A 27,121-nucleotide genomic window follows, 5' to 3' on the forward strand; every position below is an offset into this window, starting at 1 on the left:
TTTACTAAACTGCAGGCTGAAAGCAACTGAACCAATGCTCCATGTTCCCTCAAGCCTTACAGGCAAGGTTTTGAAGGAGAACTAAACACCCCCAATAAGAAAACCCCATCCACTACCCTATATAGTCCCCCCCTGCTTTCTCCCCACATGGTGCAGTGTTTTAAAAAGTGTCCCTGAATAGCATGCTCAGTTATTTATGCATAGCAGCGCAGTGGAGCTCATAGATGCCATCTTCCGGATCTTCGGTCTTCTTCTGTAAGGGAACTCCGGCACGGATGTATTTGGCACATCCGCAGTTGGAGCAGTCTGGTATTCATATCAACTACGCATGCGCCAAAAAGTTCTGTATACTGCCGAAGGGAATGAAGAGAATCCAAAGAAAACTGAAGATGATGAAGATATTGCCTTTGAAAGCACCCGAACAATGGCCAGTGTTTACTGCTGAATCGTTAGATTCAGGTAATATTCTATTGTTACTACCTATATATCTGACCAATGGTCGCAGGAAAGATCGTAATTGTTATGTCTAAGGCCACCTTTAAAGGTGTGGGAAACCATATTATGGAAAGGTCTCTTATCTAGCGTAACAGGTCCTACGCCTGTATTGTGATGTGATGGTAATCAAAAATTCAAATATTTCCTAATGGAAGAAAATATAATTCTAGGCAGCTGTACTATCCATTCATTAATATTTTCATTACTATTAAATGTAAATGTAACTGCTATATGTTAAGAGTGGTAACCACAAAGTTGCAAAACACAGTAAGGGACACAGTGTGTCCCCCTACATGCAAGAAAATTGCAGTACGAGCGAGTACTTACTTTTGCTCCAACACTGCAGCTCCCTGTGCTGCCAGTGCTGCCACTTACTCCCCCTGTAAATCTTGCCTCCAACAATTCCTGCCGCCTGGGGTCCAAGCTATGGAGTTCATCCATGACACCTAAAAGAAAAATAAAACAAATATTTAGCATTTCCTATTCATTTTTCCTCTACCTTCTCATACTAAACATATTTTAAAGGAGGCAGTATTTTCTATGGCAGTGTATTTTCTGGCATTTCGTAGCAGTGACAAAATGCGGTTGACAAATTGGGCTATGACACATGGTTCTATCAGGTAATGAAACAAATCTTCAGACTACAATTAGTTTTTGTTTTTGGCCTTTTCACCTCATTTAAGCCTGCCCCACCCTAATCTCTGTTTTTTTCTGACACGTGTACTGTCGTTTTGTTCAGAGACATATGTTTTTTGCAATATGCATCGGTTGATTATATGTCCCTAATTTGCTGTAGAATAACCAGCTGCATCATCATAATTTTTTATTGTGCACCAAGAAAAAAATAAGAAATTAATCAAGGGTTACAGATGCTAGAATCAAGAGTTTAAAATCTAAAGGAATGGCATTATACGTGGAACTGAAATAAAATTCTAATGAGGTTTAAACTGAAAACTTCTTCTTTTAGAATGGAGTGTGTTCATAGTAACATGTAACCCAGAGCAAGCAATCAAATGCTTGTTTTCATTATTCTAATTGCTTACCAGTAAAGGGCACCTACTCATTAGCAGTTACATGTTGTTGGACCAGTACAAACTTTTGCCAGTGAGACTGGGGGGGGGGGACAAAATCTCTTCACAGCAGCATCTAGTCAACAGACCTTCAGCTGAACCAGGTTGATCATAGTTTTTTTTTGTAAACACTTTCCAAATACACTAAATTTGTTATTGACTTTTTTTTTTGTTTGTTTTTTTTAGCAGATTCTACCTTGTGCTACAATGCCATTGGCTTCCCCCTTTTTCTACACCTTGCTTATATACTCTGCAGTCCCGAGGTTCTCCAATCAACCTTATAATTTCTCTTTATGAGATTCATAAGGGATAGTCTAGTGGAGAATGGTGACAAGCATTAAGTGAGGAGTGGTCACTGACCAAATGGTTCATCATGACAAAGGTCTAGCAATGAATCCACACACAATTCTGCACAATTATACAAAAAAAAACCAAAAACAGCAAGGGTCCCTTTAATGCAACTTCTGGTTACCTGTTTTTCCTGCTATCCATCTTAAATGCTAATCTTCTGTGTAAATTCAGATGGGGATGCAGTATGCTAAATTACACATCCGACATATATCCACTAAGATAGAATGCAGCTAATTGTTGCACAAGCCTTCTCTTCCTTATACATAATCTCACCACCATATTCTGCATTGTAAATTTATACCCATGATACCCTAAACAAGCAATAGTCAAATACACCAATAGTGTCATTTTTGGTAACTTGTTTTATGATGAAGCCCTGAACAAAAAACAACTGGACAGAACCAAGACATTTCTAGCACTAGGTATGGTTTTGGTGTCTATATTTGGGAATCACACAGTATAAACAAATTATGCTTTTATTGTGCATCCACACAACATGTTTCGGGCACCATGACCCTTTTTCAAGTTTGTCAAGTGTGGTTTTGGTGTCAATACATTATATTTATAATAATTATATTTGCAACTGATGAGCAAATTAAAAAAAAAAAAAAAAAAGGACAAAAGCTTATTCATTCAACTCATGTTGTTAAAAAGGGTATATTACCCCTTACATTTTGCAGTGGAATGCATAAAAAGAAATGACACTTCTTTCAACAGCAATTACAAATTAATGAACATTACATTTTATTAAGCTTTTAATAAATAATTATTTGAAAGTTCACGGTCTTTCATAAAATAATAATTCTGGACTCCATGTAAAAATTTCCAACACCTTTCACTTTACAGCGATTAAGCAGTGGCAGATAAAACATTGCAACCATAAGCGGTGACCTGTCTGTTTACATTGGGATTGTGTTACTTTTATGGGAAAATGAATAAAAGTTGGGTAATTATACCCTCTCGCATTAAGAGAGATCACAAAAACTCCTCCTCTTCTTCCCTAGATATTAACTGTCTCCCCACACGGTCATAAACAAATGCACAACCTACTACACCCACTAATTCCAATAATCATCTTGTAGGTTCGGTGCTCCATGCACGGTCATAAACAAATGCACAACCTACTACACCCACTAATTCCAATAATCATCTTGTAGGTTCGGTGCTCCATGTCTGAATCTAACCAACAGAATTTACCGATGTGGTAGTCAAGGAAACCATCATAAAATGGTGGTTATAAAAGAGGGGGGTCAGTTTTATAAGTAGCCCATTAATATATCTAAATATTTTGAGGCATGCCAAAGTATCTAAAAAAACCCAACCAGGCACAGAAGGAAACATACAACCTTCATATAGGTAATGACATGGGATCCAACTCAAGATCCCAGTGCTGCAGGGTAGTACTGCCAACAACTGAGCTGCCTGTCCTTAAGTACATATGGATAACCAAAAAACATGACACTAGCTAAAATTACACCTTTCCACTGCATGCTTAGACTTGGCATCCTGAAGTCATGTCCAAATGGTGAAGCAACAACAGAAAACTACAGTTGCATAACACATAAATTGCAAGGTTGGAATGCCTGCTAGTTCCACAGTTCCCTCTACAGTCATACTACTGGCTGCTTTGCAGACCAAAATGTTTTTAAGAAATTACCAAACATTAAAAATCACTATATGTTCCAAAGCAAGATTATTACATGGGAATCGGTAACCCCAATGTTCTATCCTGTACAGAAATGGAGACATTCTCTTGGTGATCCTGTGTTTCGGTCTGTTGGACCTGCATTCTGTACAAGGGGAAATAAACAATGTTGAATGGGTCTGATGCTAGCTTAAAGGAATTTTTCTGTGTAAAAATAAAAACTGGGTAAACAGATAGGCTGTGCAAAATACAAAATGTTTCTAATATAGTTAGCCAAAAATGTAATGTAAAAAGGCTGGAGTGAGTGGGTGTGTAATATAATAGCCAGAACACTACTTCCTGCTTTCAGCTCTCTTGGTTTACACTGACTGGTTACCCTGGATACCAGGCAGTACCCAGAGACTTTAGGGTGGGCCACATGGGTCATATGTGTTGCTTTGGAATCTGCGCTGAATGCTGAGGATCAATTGCAAACTCACTGAACAGATATGTACCATGTGCCCATTCCTTTCAAGTCGCTGACTAACTCAGCGTTATAGAGCTGAAAAGCAGGAAGTAGCGTTCTGGTTATTATGTTAGACATCCAATCACTCCAGCCTTTATACATTACATTTTTGGCTAACTAACTATATTAGAAACATATTTTATTTTGCACAGCCTATCTATTTATCTAGTTTTTATTTTCACACTGAAGTGTTCCTATAAAAGATCATAACTGCAAGAGGTAAACAGGAGCCATATCAGATGATGCCCCAGACTTGGGCAGTGGAAATGGAGACCAATGGGGGAGATATTAAAATTGAAATTAACCCCAGTCTACTTAAGGGCTCTAAAGACTTAATTGTATGACATCATTTTAATTTTACATGATGTGTTTGAAATAATTGGTCGACTAATTTGAAAAGTCAAAGATTTTTACAGCCCTTAGTAAGCTGCAGGTGGTCTGCTGTCTCTCTCAAACAATCATGATCTCTCTCTATTTACCTGTTGCTGCTCTTCTTCCATGGAATGAATGGCAGATCTACTGGGCAACAAAGATGGAATATATTTTGGGCACCACAAAATGTAAATGAATGTTTCATGAACTTGCATGCCTGCATTACTTAAACATTTGTATGATCAAAAAGTTGGAGCTTAGTCAAAGATGAACAAAACATGTTGATTCTTGAGTGGAGCACTGAATCTTAACAGATGGCAAGCAATCGGTAAATAAGTCAGGATATCATCAAAATGCACTTCCATGTCTTGCCATAAATACACATGAGCCAACAGGGTGAGATAATGACTTTAAGAAGTGCAAAAATTGTAAATGCTTCTTTCAGTTATTCAAAGGAAAATTTGCAGCATGAATGTCTGACATCTCAGATTTAAGTTAACAAAATTGCAAAAAAAAAAAAATTGCAGTTAACTAATATCAGACAGTCAGCATTTCCAAATTCCAATCTTCTGACTGCACACAATTTGTCTATTAGCCATTTCAATCAATAGTAAGTTATTCTAAGTAATTTTTCACCCACACACAAAGCCATTACTTGACCAGGCAGCAACACCTTATAGGCTCATGTATGTGGTCCACTTCAAGGTCTACCAATATCTAGTCCAAAATCTGCAGATATAAATCAGACTGGTTTGAAACGCCAAACGAACAAGGTCCTTATCATCTCTCGGTAGGCCTTAAAGTATGATTTGATGGCCTACCGAGAGCAGACCCCAGTATGTAGAGTCAGCTGATGAAGACAATGCATGCTGCGTCAAAAGAAAAAAAAAAACTCATTTTAAAAAAGATAACCCCCGAGGCCCATACACCATAACAAATAAAGAGTCTGGAGAGTGTCTCCCCTATAGCACATCCGACGCCCTAAAGAACAGAAACTTAGGGAGTCCTCTCTGAATCCGAGGTCATTTAGAACTCAATGGCAGATGTCCCTTTTATAAGTAGAAGATATGATCTGCGCTGGGTTTTTGTACGACAATCCAAAGCATTTGTGGTTTTCAGGCGTCAAATACAAGAAATTCATATGATTTGAATTTTCTCACTTTTATCAATTCTTTTCCCGCACCAAATTTTACACAAAATCTTTTGAGTTATTTTATTGATAAATAAGGTAAAATTGTGGATAGGAGTTTGGTCAAAATGGTTGCACATCTGACAGCAGCTGAGGGATCAGCCATGGATGGTTACGCAGTCCTGCTTTTTCAAGTGAGTGATACACTCAATGGAAGGGGGGCCATATGCCCTGTTGCCCCAGGGTGATCTAACTGTGGGACGCCCCCAGGTGTATCCAAAGACTGTTGTTGCAAATAGTAAAAGTAAAGCACCAAATTCACCTGCAAGCTATATTGTCAGAAAAGGGAGGTTGCTTCCATCACCGCCATGTAATGTACTGCATCAGTAAAGCAAGAACCACCTGAGACCAATAAAGATAAAGATGTCGGAATTTCAGAGCATTCACTGAATGACACAATAAACCAAATGACAAAGGCACTGGCTCAAGCTCTGAAGCTGAGCCACTATAAAAAGCTAAAGACATTTTCAGGCATATAACCTGCTCCCACAGGGGAAGAGAGATTTGAGACCTGGATAGAGTCTGCTTTACAAGCATTAGATGAGTGGGTCTGCTTAAAACAAAGCGAGACTTATGGAGCATGTATGTCCACCTGCAGCTATTATCGTGTTCAATTTTAAAGTCAGTCGCAAAGATTAAATTGCTATGGACATAATTGATATCCTCACTTCTGCATATGGAAAGCACAAGGACCAGACAAGTTTTTGGGACTTTAAACAGATGAAACAGAAGTCTACATAGGATGTGTCTGCATTTACACGCTGGCTATATTATATGCTGCGGATGCTTTTGTCTAAGTCATTGCATTCCATTCATTTAAATATGGTCGTGCTCACACAGGCGCTCGTAAGCGCGGAGCACAGGTGGAATGCAGCATGTTGCAGCCATTAGCACTTTCATAGCACTTATGGGAAAATTCAAAAGGTTTGGGGTTTCTAAAAAGATCTATTCCTGGTTTGTCACTTTCCAATAATGTATATGCAGAAAAAGTTCCAGCAACATTGACTTTGTTTTGTTTGTTCTTTGTGTCACATTTTATCTATTGCAGTTGCTCAGCCTTTCTGCTCCTTTGTTGGTGGTGCGTACCAAACCTTGGTGTTACACCTTCTTGGTGTAACATTTTCTAGGCATAGAAAGTTTAATTAAGATCCTTTAAAATTTTTATGAATAATTAAGAGCCATTTTAAGGTTTCTATTGCAAATAACTATTGGTGCAGAGATGACTGTATATAATTAATGATTTATTCATTATTATTTTAAAGCAGAACTTCAATAAAGAGCTTCCTGCATTTGATCGAATGTATGTTAAAGGAATTGTTCAGGGTAAAAAAAAAAACTAGGTAAATAGATGGCTGTGTAAAATAAAAAGGTTTCTAATATAGTTAGTTAGCCAAAAACGTAATCTATAAAGGCCAGAATGACTGGATGTCTAACAGAACAGAACAATACTTCCTGCTTTGCAGCTCTCTAGGTTTCAACTGACTGGTTACCACTGGCAGTAACCAATCAGACTTGAGGGACGCCACAGGGGTCATAACTGTTTGCAATTGATCCATAGCTCAGATTCAAAAGCAAACTCACTGAAGTTATGTCCCATGTGGCCCCTCTTAAAGGAACAGTAACACTAAAATATGAAAGTGTTTTAAAGTAATGGAAATAACATTTACTGTTGCCCTGCACTGGTCAAACGGTTTGCTTCAAAAACACTACTATAGTTCATATAAACAAGCTGCTGTGTAGCAATAGTGGAGATTGAAAAAAGGCTATATGGCACAGGTTAAATAGTGGATAACAGTTAACACCATTATGTTCTTCAGAGCTTATTGTAAGGAACACTTGCCTATAAAAGGATTGCCAATTATATTATGTTATATTGCTATTGTGATTCCTGATCTTGACTTCGGCCTGTATCCTAACTAAGAACCTTGCTGCCTGAACTGACCGTTTGCCTGGATTTGACTACTCTTCTACAGCTACAGGTCCACAACTCCAACCTGAGCCTTTGGGCCCTGACACATCTGCTAAATGCTGTGTAACCTGAGCCTTTTCTCCTTTGAATGGCTACACCCCTTGTCTCACAGCATCATATTTATATAAACAATAGAAGTGTTTCTGAAGCAAACATTGCAGTTTTACCAGTGCAGTGCAACACTGCATTGTATTTTTATTAGTCACTGACTAATAAAAACTAAGAGTTAGAGAGCTGAAAAGTAGAAAGCAGTGTTCTGTTTGGTCAGGTTAGACATCCAGTCACTCCAGCCTTTATAGATTACATTTTTGATTAACTAACTATATTAGAATTTGTTTTATTTTGCACAGCCTATTTACCCAGTTTTTATTTTTACACCGAACTGTTCCTTTAAAGGAAAGAAACCTCTCTCATAGGGGCAAATTCACCAAGATTCGTAGTTGCGCCAGGCGTAACTTCGCCACACTTCGTCAGGCGTAGTTTCGCCAGCGCTTCGCAAATTCACTAAAATCCGAAGTTGCGCTCAGGGGTAGCGTAAGGTTGCGAAGTTGCGCTAGCGTTGATTCGCTATGTAAAGCGAAGTTACGCCAGCGAAGGCTAATTTGCATACGGCGCCAAATTCAAATTTCAATGGAGGAATACGTATCAGCACTACAAATGCCTAGAAAACCTTCAAATCAGCAAATAAAAATTTTATTTTCCCCTACACATGTGCCCACTGTCTAGGTAAGTTGCCATGAGTCAGGAAATGTAGGGGGGAAGGAGGGGAGCCCCAAAAAAATTTTCGATCTTTTTCAGCCTATCACCCATAATGTAGAAAACACGCCAGCGTTTTTTGGGACTTAGAAAAAATTTTGACTTTTTTTTTTAAACAATCCCTATCTACTCTATTGCGCTTCGCCAGGTCTGAGGTGGCGAAGGAAGTCTAGCGTAAAAGGTAGCGTTCAGTACACTGCGCGCGTTAGTGAATTTGCGTAGTTACGTCGCTAGCGAAACTTCGCCAGGCGTAAGGGTGCGAAGTAACACTAGCGAAACTACGCCAGCGTTCGTTAGTGAATTTGCGCAGTAACGAAAATGACAAACGCTAGCGAAGTAACGCTAGCGTTCGGCGCTTAGTGAATTTGCCCCATAGAGACAGGCCAATGTATGTGTATCTTCAGATGTTATACTGTACCAAAGCACATTACTCTACCTTTAAGTTTGTATACTAAATAAGCAGTGGGTTACTGAATATAACCAAAATAGAGTCGATGTAAGGCTAAAGTAAAGCGTTTGTGAACAAGATATTTTTCCAGAAAAAATACCAAACATAAAGAGGTAAAAATCAAAGGTAATTGTCTGGCCTGACATTATCATGGGTAGTGACTCGAAGACATTTATCCACAATGGCACTTTGCATGGGTTAATTATTTCTACCATTGTATTGTTCTAATTGGACTGGGAGCTACCGACGACAGGCAAAGCCACAATGCCAGACCCCAAGGGGCATGCAAAGCCATTGCAGCATTCAAGACCAGACACGGCAAGATGTTTAAAATACAATAAAATGAAATGTTTCTCTGCAAATTCATAATTAAAGCAAACTTAATTCTAAAAATACCTTCTATGACAGAAAGGCTTTTTTTAAAGTTGATTTAGAGACAAATTTAAAGGTAACTATGCTTAAATCAATAGCATTTACCACCGAAAGCTTATATCATGAGGTACAATATTAATATTACACAGCCTTCTTTACCACCCTATCTGGCATCATTTTGGCACATACACACACTAACATTATCCTTTCTCTACACAGACATACATGATTCATCATCAGATGGAGACAAAATCATTACAATCTGATTCTGACTAGCAAGGAAAATTTTCTACCACCCTCCCCAATCACATTCAACTCTTGCCTCACCACCTCAACATGGATCAAGGTGAGGGAGGGAAAGAATCACTGCCAGTTTAAGCGCTAAACTACATGTCGGATGTAGTCACATTGTTCAAAATATAATGTAAAAAAAATGGATGCAAAAAAATGTGTAATCTACATGGAATATTTGCCATCCTATGTTAAAAGCCTGTTGGATGCAAATGATGCCTACAGTATCTTTAACCAACAAGATAAAATATGATGGTGTCTTAATAGACTTTTTTCTTTCAGATGTAGATGCATGAACAAACTAAACCATCTGACTTTATCCGATCCGACTTTTCATTATAGCTTTGGGGATCAGATTTTGTTGGAACCAACAAAACCTTTTGCAGTTACGTGGCAAGATCAGCTGAAATATTACCCACAAAATCTGATCAGAATCTCCCGTGTATTTTAGCCTTAGGATGGTGGGCAAAAGGAAATTATGCTTTTAAGTCAGAGGCAAAGTTTTATGGCAGATCACTTAATTTACCTAAAGATCTCAAAGAAATATTCAGGTCCAAATAGATTTGGATTGCTTATTCTTGAATTGCTCTGCTTATTCTTCAAGGCCAGCTAAATTTTAGGTCTATTTAATAACAGAAAGAGAATCTAAAATTTGTAATATAATAAAATGACTGATATTGGGCAGAGCTTCATCATATAAAAGGTATCCACATCCAAACACTGCAATTTGTGTCTAAAGAGCATTCCTAAAACTGCTTCAAATTTTTAGAAATCTAAGTTACGGTAAGATCATCTTCCGTAGACTCCCATTTTAATCAAATAATAAACGTTTATTAAAAATTTTCTTTTTCTCTGTAATAACCAAACAGTGCCTTTACTTGATGCCAAATAAAATAAAATTAATCTTTATTGGAGCCAAAACATTTTTTTTATTCAATGTTATTCAATTATTTTTCAGCAGATAAAGTATGTAGAACCAAAATATGGAAAGACCCATGGTCCCAACTACTCTGGTCCCATACTTATATTATCATTCAGTAAAGGCTCCTCGCAAAGCAGACAAATCAAAAAGTTTCAAAATATGCAAGCATGCAGCAAATCCTAAATCCATAAAACGAAACCTGTAATCTCTGTATACAAATTTAAGCAAATAAATGTCACCATCTACAAAAACAACATTTTGGTTTTCTAGTAATTTTAAGTAACTGTTTGAAGTTTATGCTAAGAAAGCTCCAAATTACGGAATAGCTGTCTCCCATAGACAGCATTTTATCTGAATAATCAAAATTTTGAAAAATGATTTCCTTTTTCTCTGTAATAAGACTGTACTTAATATTTGATCCAAACTGAGACATACTTAATCCCTATTGAATGTAAAAACCTTTGTATTGGGTTTATTTAATGTTAACATGATTTTCTAGATTTAAAGTATGAAGATCCAAATTACAGAAACATCTGTTATCCGGAAAACCCCAGGTCCAGAGCATTCTGGATAACAGGTCCCATACCTGTATTAAATAAATCCGATAAATATTGCAAAGTTTAAAAAGGTTCTGCCTGTTTTTTTCCGAATTGTCATAAATAAAATACATTTACTACTTAATTTACTATTAACAGTAATCACCATCCATGCATAAAAATATAAACAATTATGCTTACTGGAGACTGGAAAGTAGAAATTATAACTTAAAAATAAATAATAGTACCATTTACTGAAATGGCTGCCAGACATAAAACATTTGTATCCTCAATGGTTAAACTATTTTGCTTACAATGCTTTTATTTAGAACTATTTAAACCCCCTCCTGAAGGTAGTTAGGTATTTTGCTTCCTGAGCATTACTCTGAAGCCTATAGAATGCAATGCTTCTTTACTAGTCCTAAGAAAATAATGAATCAAATCAAAGCAGAGTACAAACCCAGTGGAGGATCTACATTAGGCGATGGAATGGTTACAGGAGACTCACAAAATGGCTGTTCGGTACTTAACCAACATGCTGAGCAATTCACATCTGTGTCGAGACACCACCTCCCTCTGTCACACAGATAGCTTACTGTACATTCTGGAGGGGAACAAAAACATTTGACGTAGGTGCTGCAGTTACCTGCTATTTGGGAATGTATTACAGTTCTCTTTCTTCCGGAGACTCAGTAATGAACTTGATTTTGATATGTTTTCATGTGGTTGAAAATTCCTTCTTTAAAGTCTATACAAAGCTGCCAGTTTCAGATCTTTTTAGTCAGTAGAAGAATATTGTTCCACTGCCCGGCATTTAAAGATGCAGTGACAGACAGAGAAAAGATAGCTGCTGTTAAAATATATTGCAAGAATGACAACTAAGTCAAGTATAAGCGCCTTACCACTGATGGAACCTGCCAGACAGTAAATATGCATGGATGCAGCAGCTATTGTTTAAACAGAAACCTTGTACAGAAAACTTCTTTTGGCAGCTGACATACCAATGGCTCGAGTGCTCTGCCTTTATGGCAAAAGCAGGTCAAAGGGTGCATTACAGCCTTGCATGGGTTCTAGGTCATTTTATTAAACATCTTTGAAAATATACGCAACTAGCAAACTATCCCCTAAATATGCATGCCACTCCCCCCATCATGTCATACAGATGATTGGTTATTCTGTCTCATTCACTGCGTGCTTCTGAGTAAGCTCTTTCATTATACGCCACCTTGGATGAGTCAGTTTTAAAGGAAGTGGAAGAGTAACGTTCACCAATGAAGTGATTGTTCTCTATTAAGGGCACCGGAAATTATGTCTAAATGTTCACAAATAGCAATATGTCATGAATGTGAGTCCTATTTTAAGTGAACAGCTTTAGGAAAAAAAATTCATGGCAGGTTTTCAAATATCTTGGTACAAGTATGGGATCAGTTATCTGGAAACCCTTTAATCAAAAAACTCCAAATTAGGGAAAGGCCATCTCCAATAGACCCCATTTTATCCAAATAATCTAAATTTTTAAAATTGATTTCCTTTTTCTCTGTAATAATAAAACAGTACCTTGTACTTGATCCCAATTAAGAGATAATTAATCCTTTTTGGAAGCAGAAACAGCTATTGGGTTTATTTAATGTTTACATGATTTCTAGTAGACATGGCATAAAGATCGTTATTCGTAAAGTCCCAGGTCCCATACCTGTACTTGGAAGTGTAAGAAGATTATTAAAACATCACATTGTAAAGTTGAACTTTAGGGGCTTCTTGGACACCTATGAGGCGCACACACGTGTAACCAAAAGGAAGCAGAGCTGCCAAAAATTAAGTAGGTTTTAAATGAATCTGCATTCTGGTAATAATGGTGTTGGATCAAGGTGTAAATATCTATTTATCTATCTTGAAAATATATTTTCACTTAATAATATTAGGTGGTAAAAATATATTCCCGTATTTGAAAATGGTCACATTGTCATCTGGTTTTATTTTTTGGCATAAGAGTCCACCACAAGTGGATGTTGACCTTTTGCAAAGTCCTGTCAGAGTGGTAGTGTCAGTCAGGCCAGAGCAAAGTTAAAGTGAATATGGCTAAAAATGCCATATTTTATACAGCCTAAAGTTTCAGCTTCTCAATAAAAGCAATGATCCAGGACTTCAAACTTGTCACAGGGGGTCACCATCTTGGAAAGTGTCTGATAAAGGACTGTGGTTGCCTTGGGCTGGTACAGAAGCCCAAAACATAATGTACAGCATTTCTACCCTACTTCTTTAGTTAAACGTTAGTTCTCCTTTAAGCGCTACTGAGCACGAATGACCTGTCTAAATTCTTCTGCAAATTGATCTGGTTGGCTGCCAGTGCATGTCAAAGGGGCCTGAGCATACACAGAAGCACTTAACCATCACACCTTCCTCCTGCGCAATATTTAGTCGTCTAATGCAGTTATGGGATCAGTTATCCAGAAACCAAATTTTCAGAAAGCTCTGTATTATGGAAATGCCATCTCCCATAGACTATTTTTAAAATGTATTCCTTTTTCTCTGAATGTAAAATGAAAAAACTCAGATGCAGTTGAACTGCAGACTTTCAGCTTTAATTCAGTGGGTTGAACAAAAAGATAGCATGAAAATGTGAGGAACTAGAGCCTTTTTTTTTTTTTTTTTACACAATCACTTCATTTCAGGGGCTCAAAAGTAATTGGACAAATTAAAAAAATGAAAATAAAATGTTCATTTCTAATACTTGGTTGAAAACCCTTTGCTGGCAATGACAGTCTGAAGTCTTGAACTCATGGACATCACCAGATTCTGGGTTTCCTCCTTTTTAATGATCTGCCACGCCTTTACTGCATTGGCTTTCAGTTGTTGTTTGTCTGTGGCCTTTCTGTCTGAAATTTAAGTAAAATGCATGCTCAATTGGGTTCAGATCAGGTGACTGACTAGTGTCCCAGTGCCACTGGCAGCCATGCACACCCAAGCTATCACACTGCCTCTGCCGTTTTACAGATGATGTGGTATGCTCATGAGTTGTTCCACACCTTCACCATACTTATTTCTTGCCATCATTCTGGTAGAGGTTGATCTTGGTTTAACTGTCCAAAGAACTTTTTTCCAGAACAGTGCTGGCTTTTTTAGATTTTTTTTTTAATCTAGCTCTATTCTTGATGCTTATAAGTGGCTTGCACCTTTTAGTGCACCCTTTGTATTTACTTTCATGCAGTCTTCTCTTCATGGTAGACTTGGATATCGATACGCCTACCTCCTGGAGAGTGTTGTTAACTTGTTTGGTTGTTGTGAAGGGGCTTCTCTTCACCATGGAAATGATTCTGCGATCATCCACCACTGTTGTCTTCCGTGGATGTCTAGGTCTTTTTGTGTTGCCGAGTTCACCAGTGCTTTTTCTTTCTCAGGATGTACCACTCAGGATCTAGATTTTGCCACTCCAAATATTATAGCAATTTCTCTGATGGGTATTTTTTGTTTTTGCAGTTTAAGGATGGCTTGTTTCACCTGCACGGAGAGCTCCTTTGACCGCATGTTGTCTGTTCACAGCAAAATCTTCCACATACAAGGACCCCCCTCAAATCAACGCCATGGCTTTCATCTGCTTCATCGATAGACATAATAAAGGAATTGCCCACATCTACCCATGAAATAGCCTTTGAGTCAATTGTCCAATTACTTTTGAACCCCTGGTCCAATTACTTTTGAGCCTGTGAAATGAAGTGTTTGTTTAAAAAAAAAAGGCTTTAGTTGCTCACATTTTTATGCAATCTTTTTATTCAACCCACTGAATTAAAGCTGCAAGTCTGCAGTAATGTACAGAACCAAACTTAGAAAAAAAGTTGTCTGTCCAAATATTTATGGACCTAACTGTGTGTATGTATGTGTGTGTATATATATATATATATATATATATATATATATATATATATATATATATATATATATATATATATATATATATATATATATATATATATATAATATATATATATATATATATATATATATATATATATATAATTCTCCAATGGGTATCCGCACTCCAAGGCAATATAAAATAGAGAGGGGGGTGCACGGTAATTTTGCATACACCAATAGTTTCCAAACCAGCACTCCCTGCAACTTACTAGCTGCTGCTTTGAAAGCAGCTAGTAAGTTGCAGGGAGTGCTAGTTTGGAAACTATTGGTAGATATAGATATAGATAGATAGATATATATATATATATATATATCTTCAAAAAGAACCAGCAACACAGGGTTATTTTCGATAGTGAAAAAATATATATATTTGGTAAGGCATGCATAGCCAACGTGACGTTTCGGTCCCTGCTGAGAAAGGTCCCAGCAGGGACCGAAACGTCACGTTGGCTATGCATGCCTTCCAAATATATATATTATTTCACTATCGCAAATAACCGTGCAACTGGGTGATGTTCAGAAGTGGGGTGCCACCCATTCTAAATATATATATATATATATATATATATATATATATATATATATATATATATATATATATATATATATATATATATATATATATATATATATATATATATATATATATATATATATATATATAAAAAAATTTAAACCCTCCTGGCAAACTAAAGCGGAGCCTTTAGCCTGGTTCTAAAGGTAGGCCACAACAGGAATTACAATGTAAGGGCAATCCAACATTGTAAGGAATTCAAACTGCTGCTTTGAGGTCATTATGATATTTTCCAGCGGAATTTCAAAGCTAAAATTTGTTAGTATGATGTACACTAGGGATGGGCGAATTTTTTCGCCTCGTTTCGCAGAAAAAATGACGCCCATAGACTTGTATGGAGACGTGCGTCAAAAAAAAAAAAAAAAAAAAAAAGACGCGCAACAAAATAATTTCGCAACGCGTCAAATTTTTTTTGACGCCCATGGACTTTAATGGGCGTCTGCGACATTTCGCCAGCGGCAAATTTTTGGCGAAGCGAAACGGGTCAAATTCGCCCATCCCTCATGTACACTTCTACACTGATTGTGGACTTATTAGATGGAGCCAGAAGCTACAAACAACAAAATGATGACTATTTTAATGAAGTAGAAAAACCTGAAATAGCGATGGAAAGGGTAGACCAATACCAAGTGATGTATATTCCATTTAGAGTTGTCAGAAAATGTACATTATACATAGGGTGGGGGTCTAACAAAAAGTGAAGCTTCAGTAAGCATAGAAAAGCAGAAGAGGAAATACTAGCACATAAAGAGTGGACATAGACCAGTGAATGGCACTTGGGAAGAAGGGAGGTAAAATAACACATAAGGAGTTGCAGGTAAAGAACAGAATGGCACTTAGGAAGATGGGAATGAAGGATAGCGACAAATGAACGAAGGTAAAGCATCCAATGGATGTTTCTTTCTTAGCAACATGTGCAAAGTTAAACAAAATATAGGTAAAAGTATAATGTTTTACCAAACGGCATTCCAATCACATATTCAAAGATGGAGTATTACAGAAGATAATTTCAGAGAATATGATGAATGTCTTCTCTTGTTTACACAACTGCTTAATACCTTGTTAGGAAGAGAAGGTGGCTGAGATTAATGCAATTTAACTCTAAAATGGTGGGGAGGGGGGGGGGATTGGTGTGACTCTGCAGAATTAGTTACACTTTCTTTGGTTGTGGACCATAATTAGTTTTCACCAAAATTCTGGCTTTGCCATTTCAAAAAGAAATTTAAGATACACTAGAGAGAGCCTATGAAACATGGCAACTGCCTCAGACTAATGGATAGTTTGCAGATGTTATTATAGGACTCCATGAAACACATTTAAGCAATTTAGTGCATCAGATCTTATGAATCCATTCTGATGTTGGAAAACCTCCTTGTATAGCCTGTTGGAAAACCTCCTTGTATAGCCAGAGCTGTATAGTTTGAAGCACAAATTAAAAGCCACACTTCGGCATCTTTACACAAGCAAGTTACTCAAATTTTAATAGACTGAAAATTGATCTCAAGATTGAAATTTTATTTTCTTCATTTAAATGGGAAGTTCAGCAAACGAGTACATTTTAAAATGAAGAAGACAATGACATTCCAAAAATATTCCAACTAGTTTTTCAAGTGATTTATTTATTTGAAATGTTCAGTCTTATTACTCTACCTTTAAAATAATCTCTGTTCCTAAGGTCAGTGATCCGACCAATTAGAAAAAAATTAAAGGAGCAGTTCACCATTATACAACTTTGCATTTTCAAACAGCATACCTTAAATATAACATTTTCAATTGCATATTAATATTTTTTCTATTTTTCTAAAATGTAGGTTTTAATCCTGTATAATTTTTTTTAGTTGCAACAATAAGCAAGAAGGACTGTAGTATCCCATTAACCATTTAATATCAAAATGGAAAGCTACAGATCCAAATCCACAAAGGTTAAAAAATGAAAACCAACTACAAATTATCTAAAAATCCCATCAGTGGCAACCAATTTATTACATGTAGCAGACCAGTTATCATACAGCATGTTCGAGGGCAGGATTATATTGATAATTATAGTGATAATGTCACATAATTTAGTCTATGGAACCCTTGAGCAAACTCGAGCTATAATATAGTGGATAATGTTTCCCCTACTCTAATATATTAAGATATTATAAGTCACAGAGGAGTTACCATATAAAAGCACAAGGCCTCAATAGCATAAATATTACCACTAGAAAATCACACAGCCCCAGTCTCCTGTGCATCCATTTCCTAAAGAGCCCTGAGCAGATCCAGAGCCAAAGGAGAACATTCACCATCAACTGATTTAAAGAATATTTATAAACACTGGTCCTCCCCCACAGGAACAAAACTGTTTTACACATGCACAGTGGGGTCAAACAGCCAAAATAGCAAGACTACCAGCACTAGAATATAAAAAAAACAATACTACGGAAAAAGGGGAAAAAAAAGAAGCAAATGTCAGCAAAAGAGTGGACACTGCAATGTAACTGTCAGATGCGGAAAATGAAAATACCTTCATGTTTAGATTTCAGAAACCACTTCCCAACCTCAAAGCAGTCATTGTAAATCACAATAGGTGAGGATGACATTAATGTAGCTACTTAAAGACACAGGGCAGATCAGGATCTATTCTCTGTCAGTGGAGAACATGCCACGCGTGACAAAGCCCTTAAGGTAAACAAAGCACAATTCCCAATCACACAAAGGCAAACAAACTATTGAAAATGTCATCACAGGGCAGTTTTCATACTTCATATACTTGTTTCTTCTGGACCGTGAAGATTACAAAATGTGCGGAAACTCAAATACACATGGGGGGGGGGGGTCATTAAAACTGTGTATGTGGTACTGTGGCTGAAATTAAACAATACAAACACATGCCAAAATACACAAGTATAAAATCAAGTTCTCCAATGCACAGGAATGTGGTCTTAAAACCTGTTTATGGGGGCAAAAAAGCATTGTTGACAAAGGGCTCTACAGGCTCGAAACATGTTGTGTGGCAATTAAACACTTTTTGAGCAGTTAATCTCTGTTGTAAGTGCCTTATTCTTCTATACTTACTTTTTTGTATTAAGCATAATTTCAATACATGCCATTTATAACTTGACTACCTTTGTGCCATTAACAGATCTCTTCTAACACATAATGTATCTCTAACTTCTCCAGTACGCAACTTATCTTGATCTCCAACCACATTGCCCATAATACAACCCAACAGTAATATAGTAAGTTAATATATTCCCTACTGCTTTACTGTTGGTTGACAGTTTGATTTTTCACCGATACTTTACTGTTGGCTGGTGGCCCCAGCAATGGCAAACAATGCAGCTAGAAATCACCGAAAAAGCAAGGTAAACTTCAACCTATTAAAAGTGTGTTAAGATAATTAAAAAAAAAAAAAATTAAGTATAGTAGAAGAGTTGTAATAGATACATAGAATGTATCAACTCCCTAGTAGAGATATTAGGCGTGGATTAACTTCAATAATGAGCAGTGTGATGGTTTAATAAAATTCAAAGTATTGATTCATTAAGTATTACATATACATAAAAACCTGAAAAGTTTTGTGGCACTTAGTTATAGGCTGTGCCTCGCAGCATGAAACGTGCAAGGATTTTTTAGAATCAAAACTTATAATAGGTACATATAAAACAAATGGCATTATAAAATATATTCCCATGTTGGCTTTTCCTCTCACACTAGCTGACTAAATGTCAGCTGATTTTTTCACTTTAGGGAACTTTTAGTTTACCGAAGAAAACAAATATTGTATCAAAAATTACCAACATTTTCCAAATTCACCTAAATTTTTGTGTAATTCTATGTCTGTATCAAAGATACATCAAAGATGTATAACTAAACACCCTAAAAAATTGTGGATTAACAACTGCAACATTTGGCCTTCCCTGGGGCTTGCACGTAGGTGTGTTTATTGGGAATAATACTAATACTTTCACTGGTTAAGACTACAACCACCTACAACCACTACTATTTTGGATTCGGTCAAACCTCGAATCCTTCAAGAAAGATTCAGCTGTATACCGAATCAAATCCTAATTTGCAAATTAGGGGTGTGAAAGGGAAAACATTTTTTACTTCCTTGTTTTGTGACAAAAAGTCATGCGATTACCCTCCCTGCATACGCAAATTTGGATTTGGTTCAGCCTGGGCAAAAGAATTCGGCCGAATCCTGCTGAAAAAGGCCGACTCCTGAATTCAGTACATCCCTAACTAGAATCTCTCACTAAAACTGTCCTATTTGATGCCAAAAAAAATCTAGTTATAAAATGGATGGCCCCTCAAACACAATACAGCACTGGCTATTGCTGGTTAAAGGTGTCCTTGTTAAAATAAAATCGACATATGAAGCCAGAGGCCAAAAGCACATATTACAAAGCAGATAATGGATAAAACACCATTGTATTGGACAGAGCTTATCTGTTCTGTGCTTTGTAACGTGTGCCATTTCTCTTTTTTTTTTCTGGCTTGATTTGCAGCCAGGGCCGGAACTAGGGGTAGGCAGAAGAGGCAGCTGCCTAGGGCGCAACGATTGGGGAGCACTGGACAGCTACCTCTTCTGCCTACCCCTAGACTGGACCTGGCACAAAACGTGCGCCCTTGAATGTTGCTGGCTGGCTTGTGTGGTGGTTGTGTGCTGTGAATGCTCCAACCCCCTAAAATGTGTGCAACAAAACAAAGTATGCACGAGGGCTACCAAGAGTTGGGGGCAAGGAGAACATCAGACACATGGGGGCAGATACACTAAAGGGCGAAGTGGCCAATGCTAGCATCAATTAAAAAAATTCCATCCGCAGGGACATCACCAATTCCCTAACAGGCATAGAGGACAATTTTGCTAGCGAACGAGACAGTCGTTCGTGTTCATTTGCACTCTATAACCAGGCGACTTTTCACTCTGCCGAACAGTCATCACTTCAATAAAGTGCAAATTTTACTGAATGTTACCTCTTTCGCCAGAGTTTACTTCACCATGTCAGACCAGGCAAACTGATAAAACGAAGCTACATCTTCCTCAATCTTATGTCAGTGACACCAAATCCTGGATGCCGGAAATGCATGAACGTTGTAAAATCGCTGACGACTTTTCTTTTTTTAAAGATTGCCTTCAAAAGTCCAAACTTTTAAAAACGTATGTGTGAACAAATTTGTATTAAATAATTTAAGGGGCATGCCACATTTATATAAGGGTGGGCTCATGTCTACCGCATTAGAGTATCTGTTCTGTCTTTATTATGGCTCATTGGACATTTGTATTAAAAAGTGGCCACTTCAAACATTTGCACCAACGTTGCTATTAAAGACGTCCATACGACTTTTAGGTAGCCACCCTATTCCAATCAATGTTAACCTGCGTTGTCAACAAATAACTAGGCACATTTGTACATTTTAACAGTCATTTAACTCAAACAGCTGAACTGATTAAGCTAATAAAGCACATTTGTATTCTGGGTCTTACACGGATTTAGCCAAGTGGCAAAAAAATGAAAAAATTAAAATAAGGTTTCATTTACGTATGCCATAGATACTAAAATTAATATTTTTTATGTTTGTATTCCACCTCCTCCCCTTCCCTGGCTCCAAATCTAATCACAACACAAATTTCCCAAAAGCAGCACAACAAATTAACCCTTTTAGCAAGTAAGCTCCTGTGAGCAGGATGCACTGATGCTATTTTTATTCTTTAAAGCAAGTATGTTAAATTAGTTAAGACCCCTGTTTGTAATAAATTATAACTTGCTAGTGCTATATAGATAAATGAGTAGTACACAGGCATGTTTCATGTACATGGAAGCCATCTTTGTAAAATACATTTCACACATATAAGCAAAAAAAGGGTGCCTTTTACTTGAGACACTGTTGACAACAAGTTTCCGTTTCCCCTTTGACAATTTGATTTAAATCCAAAAGTGGATGAAAAGGCATCCCAGTAAGCTTAGAGAATCCGTTCAAATTTTTCAAAATAAAATTGAAGTCTGCTACAAAGCAGGTTATTTAAACATATCAACCCCTTTAAAGCTCAGTAAAATATAAAAATCATTGGTAGGGGGGCATGGCCTGCATGGGGTACAGATAGGACGTGTTAGGTGTGAGCTCCGTCCTATGGTGTAATTAAACTGTATTTATAATGTCGCATACCCGCACACAAGGATACCTACCAAGCAGTGAGCAACCCAAGACTCCTGTACATAGCACTGATGGTGCGGAACGGCCGGAGTAGAAGCGCAGCCCCAGCAAACACAAAACATCAGCGCACCATGCCGAACCAAAATGGCGCCGAGGCGGGTACATCCAGAGACAGACATGAGGGCAGGAGATACTGCAGAAAGCAGGCTAGCCCGGTTCGCGAGAGATTCCCGCAACAGTGCAATAACAAATGTACGCTGAATACCCCGTAAAATATAATAAACCAAGGGGACAGTGCGTCGGAAGGGTCCCCCTCCCCCACTCAAACACCACATACGCACCTGGGCCTATGGAGCCTACAATCACTGATGTCCTCAGTGCCATTACCACAAATCATACCATGCTTATGGGTAAAATTGATGAACTCAAAACTGACATGATTCAGTGGAGTGGGACTATGTATGGGCCACAATGAAGTGGGTGGGAATACCCCCAGAATTTATTGCATGGGTGCAAGTGTTAAACCACTTGCCAGTGGCCAAGGTCAGGACCAATATTTCGATATCAAAAGCCATACCAATAGGAAGGGGGACTAGGCAAGGCTGTCCTTTATCCCCCCCCTGCTCTTTGCAATTGCGATGGAACCTATGGCCTGTCGTATAAAGATCTCGCAGGAAGTAGAGGGTTCAAGAGTAGGCACAAAACGGGAAATTATCTCCATGTATGCTGATGATACTCTCCTTTACTTACCTAATTCTCACAGGGTATTGGCTGGGGCACTAGAGATCATTAACACACATACGACTTATTCTGGCCTTAAAATTAACTGGTCTAAATCTGTGATTTTCCCTATAGACCCTCCCCCACTTCACAAGCCCTCAACCACTCACGGCCTGCAGTGGGTAGAGTCCTTTAAATACCTAGGGATTTGGATCCACGCTGACCTTACCCAGTTCATGGATTTGAATGTTCAACCCATATTAAGGTAGATAGGGGAAAAAAGAAGCTTGGGTGCATCTTCCGCTTTCTTTATTAGGCATCAATTTATTTAAAATGATAATTTTACCTAAACTCACATACGTGTTCAGGCAAGCCCCGATAATGATTCCAAGCTCAATCTTTACAAAGTTGAGAAATCTTATGACTACATTGTTTTGGAACGGGGCCCACCCAAGAGTAACCCTGAGTACCCGAGAACTGCCAATCACGCAGGGGGGCCTAGCTGCTCCCAACCTCTATAAGTATTTCCTCGCAGCACAGTTAGTAGTGGCAAGAAATTGGGTTATCTCATCGCAATCAAATGCAGCAACACTCATTGAGGCACAGCTGGTGGGTTTGCTAGAGGGTTTAAAAAAAAAACTACTGTATAGAGGAACCTCACATACCAAAAATGTCTCCCCTCTAATGAAAGCCACGGTGAAAGCATGGCAGGTGGTCCTAAATTTTTACCCCAAACCACAACAACACTGCTCTGAATTTTCTCCACTTTGGTGAAACCCCAAATTACAACATCTCAGCACTATCCCTGACCCACAGATATGGGCGCAACATAATATAAAATACTTGGCTGACAGTATGGCTGATGGGAAGATAATGAAATTCCAGGTCCTGAAACAAAACTATACCCTTCCCAACAGCTTATTTTTTTAGATACTTACAACTGAGACATGCGGTAGATACCCAATTTCAAAAAGTATCGGTAGATACAATTCCAAGAAGTATTGAGTTAAGCATTAGAAAAGAGACCCAAGAGACCCTTAGAATCCTCTTTCATCCTTTTATTCCCAGTTGTCTCAGGCAGGGAGTGCCTCTCCATTAAATAAATGGCAAAGGGATATTCCGGGATTACTGCAGAGGACTGGGAGGATATACTGGAAGCTGCCTTTGAAGGTATCATCTGCATTAAAGATAAAATGACACAGCTGAACTACCTTCACAGGGTTTACTTTACCCCACATAGGCTTCACAAAATGAACCCAAATATAAAAGATGAATGTCCCAGATGCTCAGATTCCCCAGCAGAGTTTATGCATATGGTTTGGGGCTGTCCGATCATTCATAGTTTCTGGAGGGAGGTAACACAGCTGATCAAAATTAAAACTGAAATCCCCTTACCAATGTACCCCAAGGTATTATTATTAAACCAGGTAGCAGAAATATCACCAAAAAGAGCACAGAGAAACCTAATAACTATTCTATGTATGTATGCAAAAAAGATGATTGCAGTGAAGTGGAAATCAAGAAATGGGCCATCAGTGCAAGAGTGGGAGCAGGTAATTGAAAAATCACTACCAATGTATAAATAACTTACCGGTATATAAGAAGGGGCGGTCCGGAGAAATTTAACAAGGTGTGGGCACTGTGGACAGATGATGACCCAGACTTAGCTGCTCCTTGAGATCTGGAGCTCTAGGAGGGGCACTGCCCTCCTCCAGGGACCTGAACAATTAAGGTACAACTGGGTTTGCACTCCTAATGGTTACCCTCCAGAATATTTTCCTAAGAAACAAATGCTGAACTTAATATGCTTTTTTTTCTCCAATGGCATTGTATATGTAAATGACGACACCACTCGGGTTAATTATTGTTAAGTTATGTTCATTTCATTAAAATATGTACAACAAAAATGTAACTGCTACATATAGGTCTGCAACGCTTATCAGTTGTGCATAAATAAAAAAGAATTGTTAAAAATCACTTTAGTGAACTTTACATGGACTTTTTTTTTTTTTTTTTTAAAGTGTTGTATTAAAAACTTTGTGACAAAAAAGAACAAAGCAAAACAATTCACTAGTGCTCCATTAGGGCTCCCTAAAACAAATGAGCTTTATAGAGTGACAAGCTAATAAACCATTAATTGCAGCATATAAATCAATGATATACTAGTGCTTCAGTTGCAGGAAATGACAAGCTTCATTGACCACTATAAACCGCCCCATTCAAAACAATGATTTAAATGTATTCACACACAGTTGATTACATATTATCACAAATGACTGAACTGAGAATTTATGGTCCCTTTTGGTCTAGTGTTTTACTATTTTGAATATACAGAGAAACTAAAGTACAAACAGACATTTATAGGATCTTATAAATAAAATGTTTGATTTTAATTGCATGCAAGCTTTATTCTTTAGGAATGGCAGCAAACACTGTAAAAACAGGGGCAGTGTCAGATTCAATATTTTTTCAACCCAACATATCATACACACATTTGTAGAGTCTGTAGAGAAGGCAATTACAGAATAGCGACTGAAAGATATGCATGCACAGTTTCATTTCCAAATATTATTATCAGTATCACTTGCTTAGTGTCAGGAACTTTTTCATGCTTTCTCAAGGTCTGCTATACACACTAAAAGAACTGAAAAACAAAACACTGACCATATGCCACAACACTGGGCCACATTCACACATCAGGATGTCCTCGATATCAACAGAATCTGAAGGTCACTTGCCTTCATAACAGCATAACAGATAAAAGAGTGAAAATGTAAAGCAGCCAGGTTCAGCATGATCTCAGAAGCCAAACTCTTTGCTCTGCAGCACAAGAGGAAGCACCTTTTGCTAACACCAAGCTCTATTCAACCACACGCCATCAAGGTGTCAATCAAACTCCAAATACAATTTATTAATATTTATATAATACATACTGTAACATTTTTATCTCCACTGACCCATCACAGTTTAAAGGTGGGGACACCAACATGTATGTGATTCTGAAAGGCAGCATATCAATTTTCTGAAAATCACCCATATTGTATAGCAATAATGAATAATATACAGGGACTGATCTCAGTTTGGGCTTAAAAACTACACCTTTACTGCAACTTCCCATAGATCCTCTTAAGATCTTTCGGTTATTTGGAAAACTCATTAAGTCTACTAAAAAGAAATTACCCTAGCAACCATACACTGATTTGAATAATAGAATGGAATACCAATAGGAGAGTGCATGAATAGAAAGTTGTGTAAAAGTAGCAATAACAATATGTACATAGAGCACTACAGAGCATCTGTTTTTAGATGTGGTCAGCAACCCCCATTTGATAGCTGGACACAGAAGAAAATGGTAAATAATTTAAAAATGATATAAAAATAAACAATGAAGACCAATTCAAAAGTTGCTTAGAAATGGCCACTCTATAAAATACTAAAAGTTAACCACCCCTCTAACATGGACTCAATAAAAGATAGTCTTCCTGTAATTCAGAGAATTTTACAACAGGATTCTGGATGACAGATTACAAAAAGCAACTTTAAAAACATATCCAATGTTTAGAGGTGTATAATATAGAGTCAAACAAATGATTGACAGCATCTCCTTTAAAAAGTTGGAGAATAATATTCACTTAATCCTTCAACAGTCAAGGGAACTGTAGCTCAAACAAACATTTACAGCAAATCAAAATGTGACTCAAAGAGGGGTATGTTAATATAGGTCACTAACAAAAAATTGTTTGCAATGTGAATAAATATTTGCATTGGGGAAAAAATGTCCTTTGCAAACCCTTTGCCCTTCACATGACAGTGGAACCGTATTCGCAATACAATGAAAGTCTAATGAAGAATATTACTTTGCAACATGCAAATCTTTATTCTTATTTATGCCAAATGTGTTCTCTTTGTGAATTTTTATTACATTTCCCACAAAAAGAGTAATGCAAGAAAAGGAGTTTGAAGGCATATATAAATTGCACATTGATAAACATTATAAGTTTGTAGTAAAGTTACTGCATCACTAAAAAAACTGAGGAATACACAATAAATGTTACAGGGCTACACTGACTGCAATTAAAAAAAAAAAGTTACAATCAGCCTTCTAAATGAGACATATCTCAGATTTTTCAAGGTAATCCAATTTTTAGAGGTAAAAACTACCAATAATGTGAATTTTTTTTATTTTATTAAATATGCAGCTAGCAGCTGAAAGTGCTAAATCCACATTTAACACCTGCTAGGTCCTCTCAAAGAAGAAACAGAAGTCTTATACACAGCACCCATCACACTAGACATATGAGATTTCATGTCTGCAGTCATATGTGGAAGGTTACACAGTGGTCTATATTAAGTATTTAATGGATTCAACCATACCCAGAACAAAAAGCTCTGTGTAAAGGCACCCAAACATGGGCCGATAAAAGCTGCCGACAGACCGAGTCGGCAGCTTATTGGCCCGTGTGTGGGGCCATCAGACGGGCTTCCCCGATCGAGATCTGGCAGGTTAAAAAATCCCACTGGATCGCGGCCGCATCTGTGCGTTTATGTGGTCCCGCAATATGCCCACCCGTATCGGATGCATTATGATCAGCCTGATATCGCCCACCTCTATGTGCGAATATGGGGGGAGAGATCCACTCGTTTGGCGACATTGCCACACAAGTGGATCTCTACATCTATGGCCACCTTCAGCACATTTATTACTCACATTCTACATGTGCCCCATCTAGCCAGTCTGAATTTAAAAGTGGCCCCTTGGAGTGTACATGAACTGCAGATCAACCTGCATCAGTATTGCATATGTCTTTAGATTAAGTTCAGCAGCTTTCTACTGCTTAGAATTCACAGGG

At 37.6% G+C, this 27,121-nt stretch overlaps 1 protein-coding gene across 2 annotated transcripts in view; it reads right to left on the bottom strand.

Annotated features, from left to right (window-relative positions):
• The window catches only part of tlk1.S (tousled like kinase 1 S homeolog), an 85,070-nt gene that overhangs the window by 46,052 nt on the left and 11,897 nt on the right, over positions 1 to 27,121 (bottom strand). For both annotated transcript variants that reach the window (XM_018238853.2, XM_041579162.1), the window contains exon 2: positions 823 to 941. In XM_018238853.2, coding sequence (XP_018094342.1) covers positions 823 to 936 — 114 coding nt within the window. In that variant the 5' untranslated portion in view covers positions 937 to 941. The remainder of the gene's footprint in view (positions 1 to 822; positions 942 to 27,121) is intronic.

The sequence above is a fragment of the Xenopus laevis genome, chromosome 9_10S, assembly GCF_017654675.1.
Source record: "Xenopus laevis strain J_2021 chromosome 9_10S, Xenopus_laevis_v10.1, whole genome shotgun sequence".
In the NCBI taxonomy this organism is placed as follows: Eukaryota; Metazoa; Chordata; class Amphibia; order Anura; family Pipidae; genus Xenopus; species Xenopus laevis.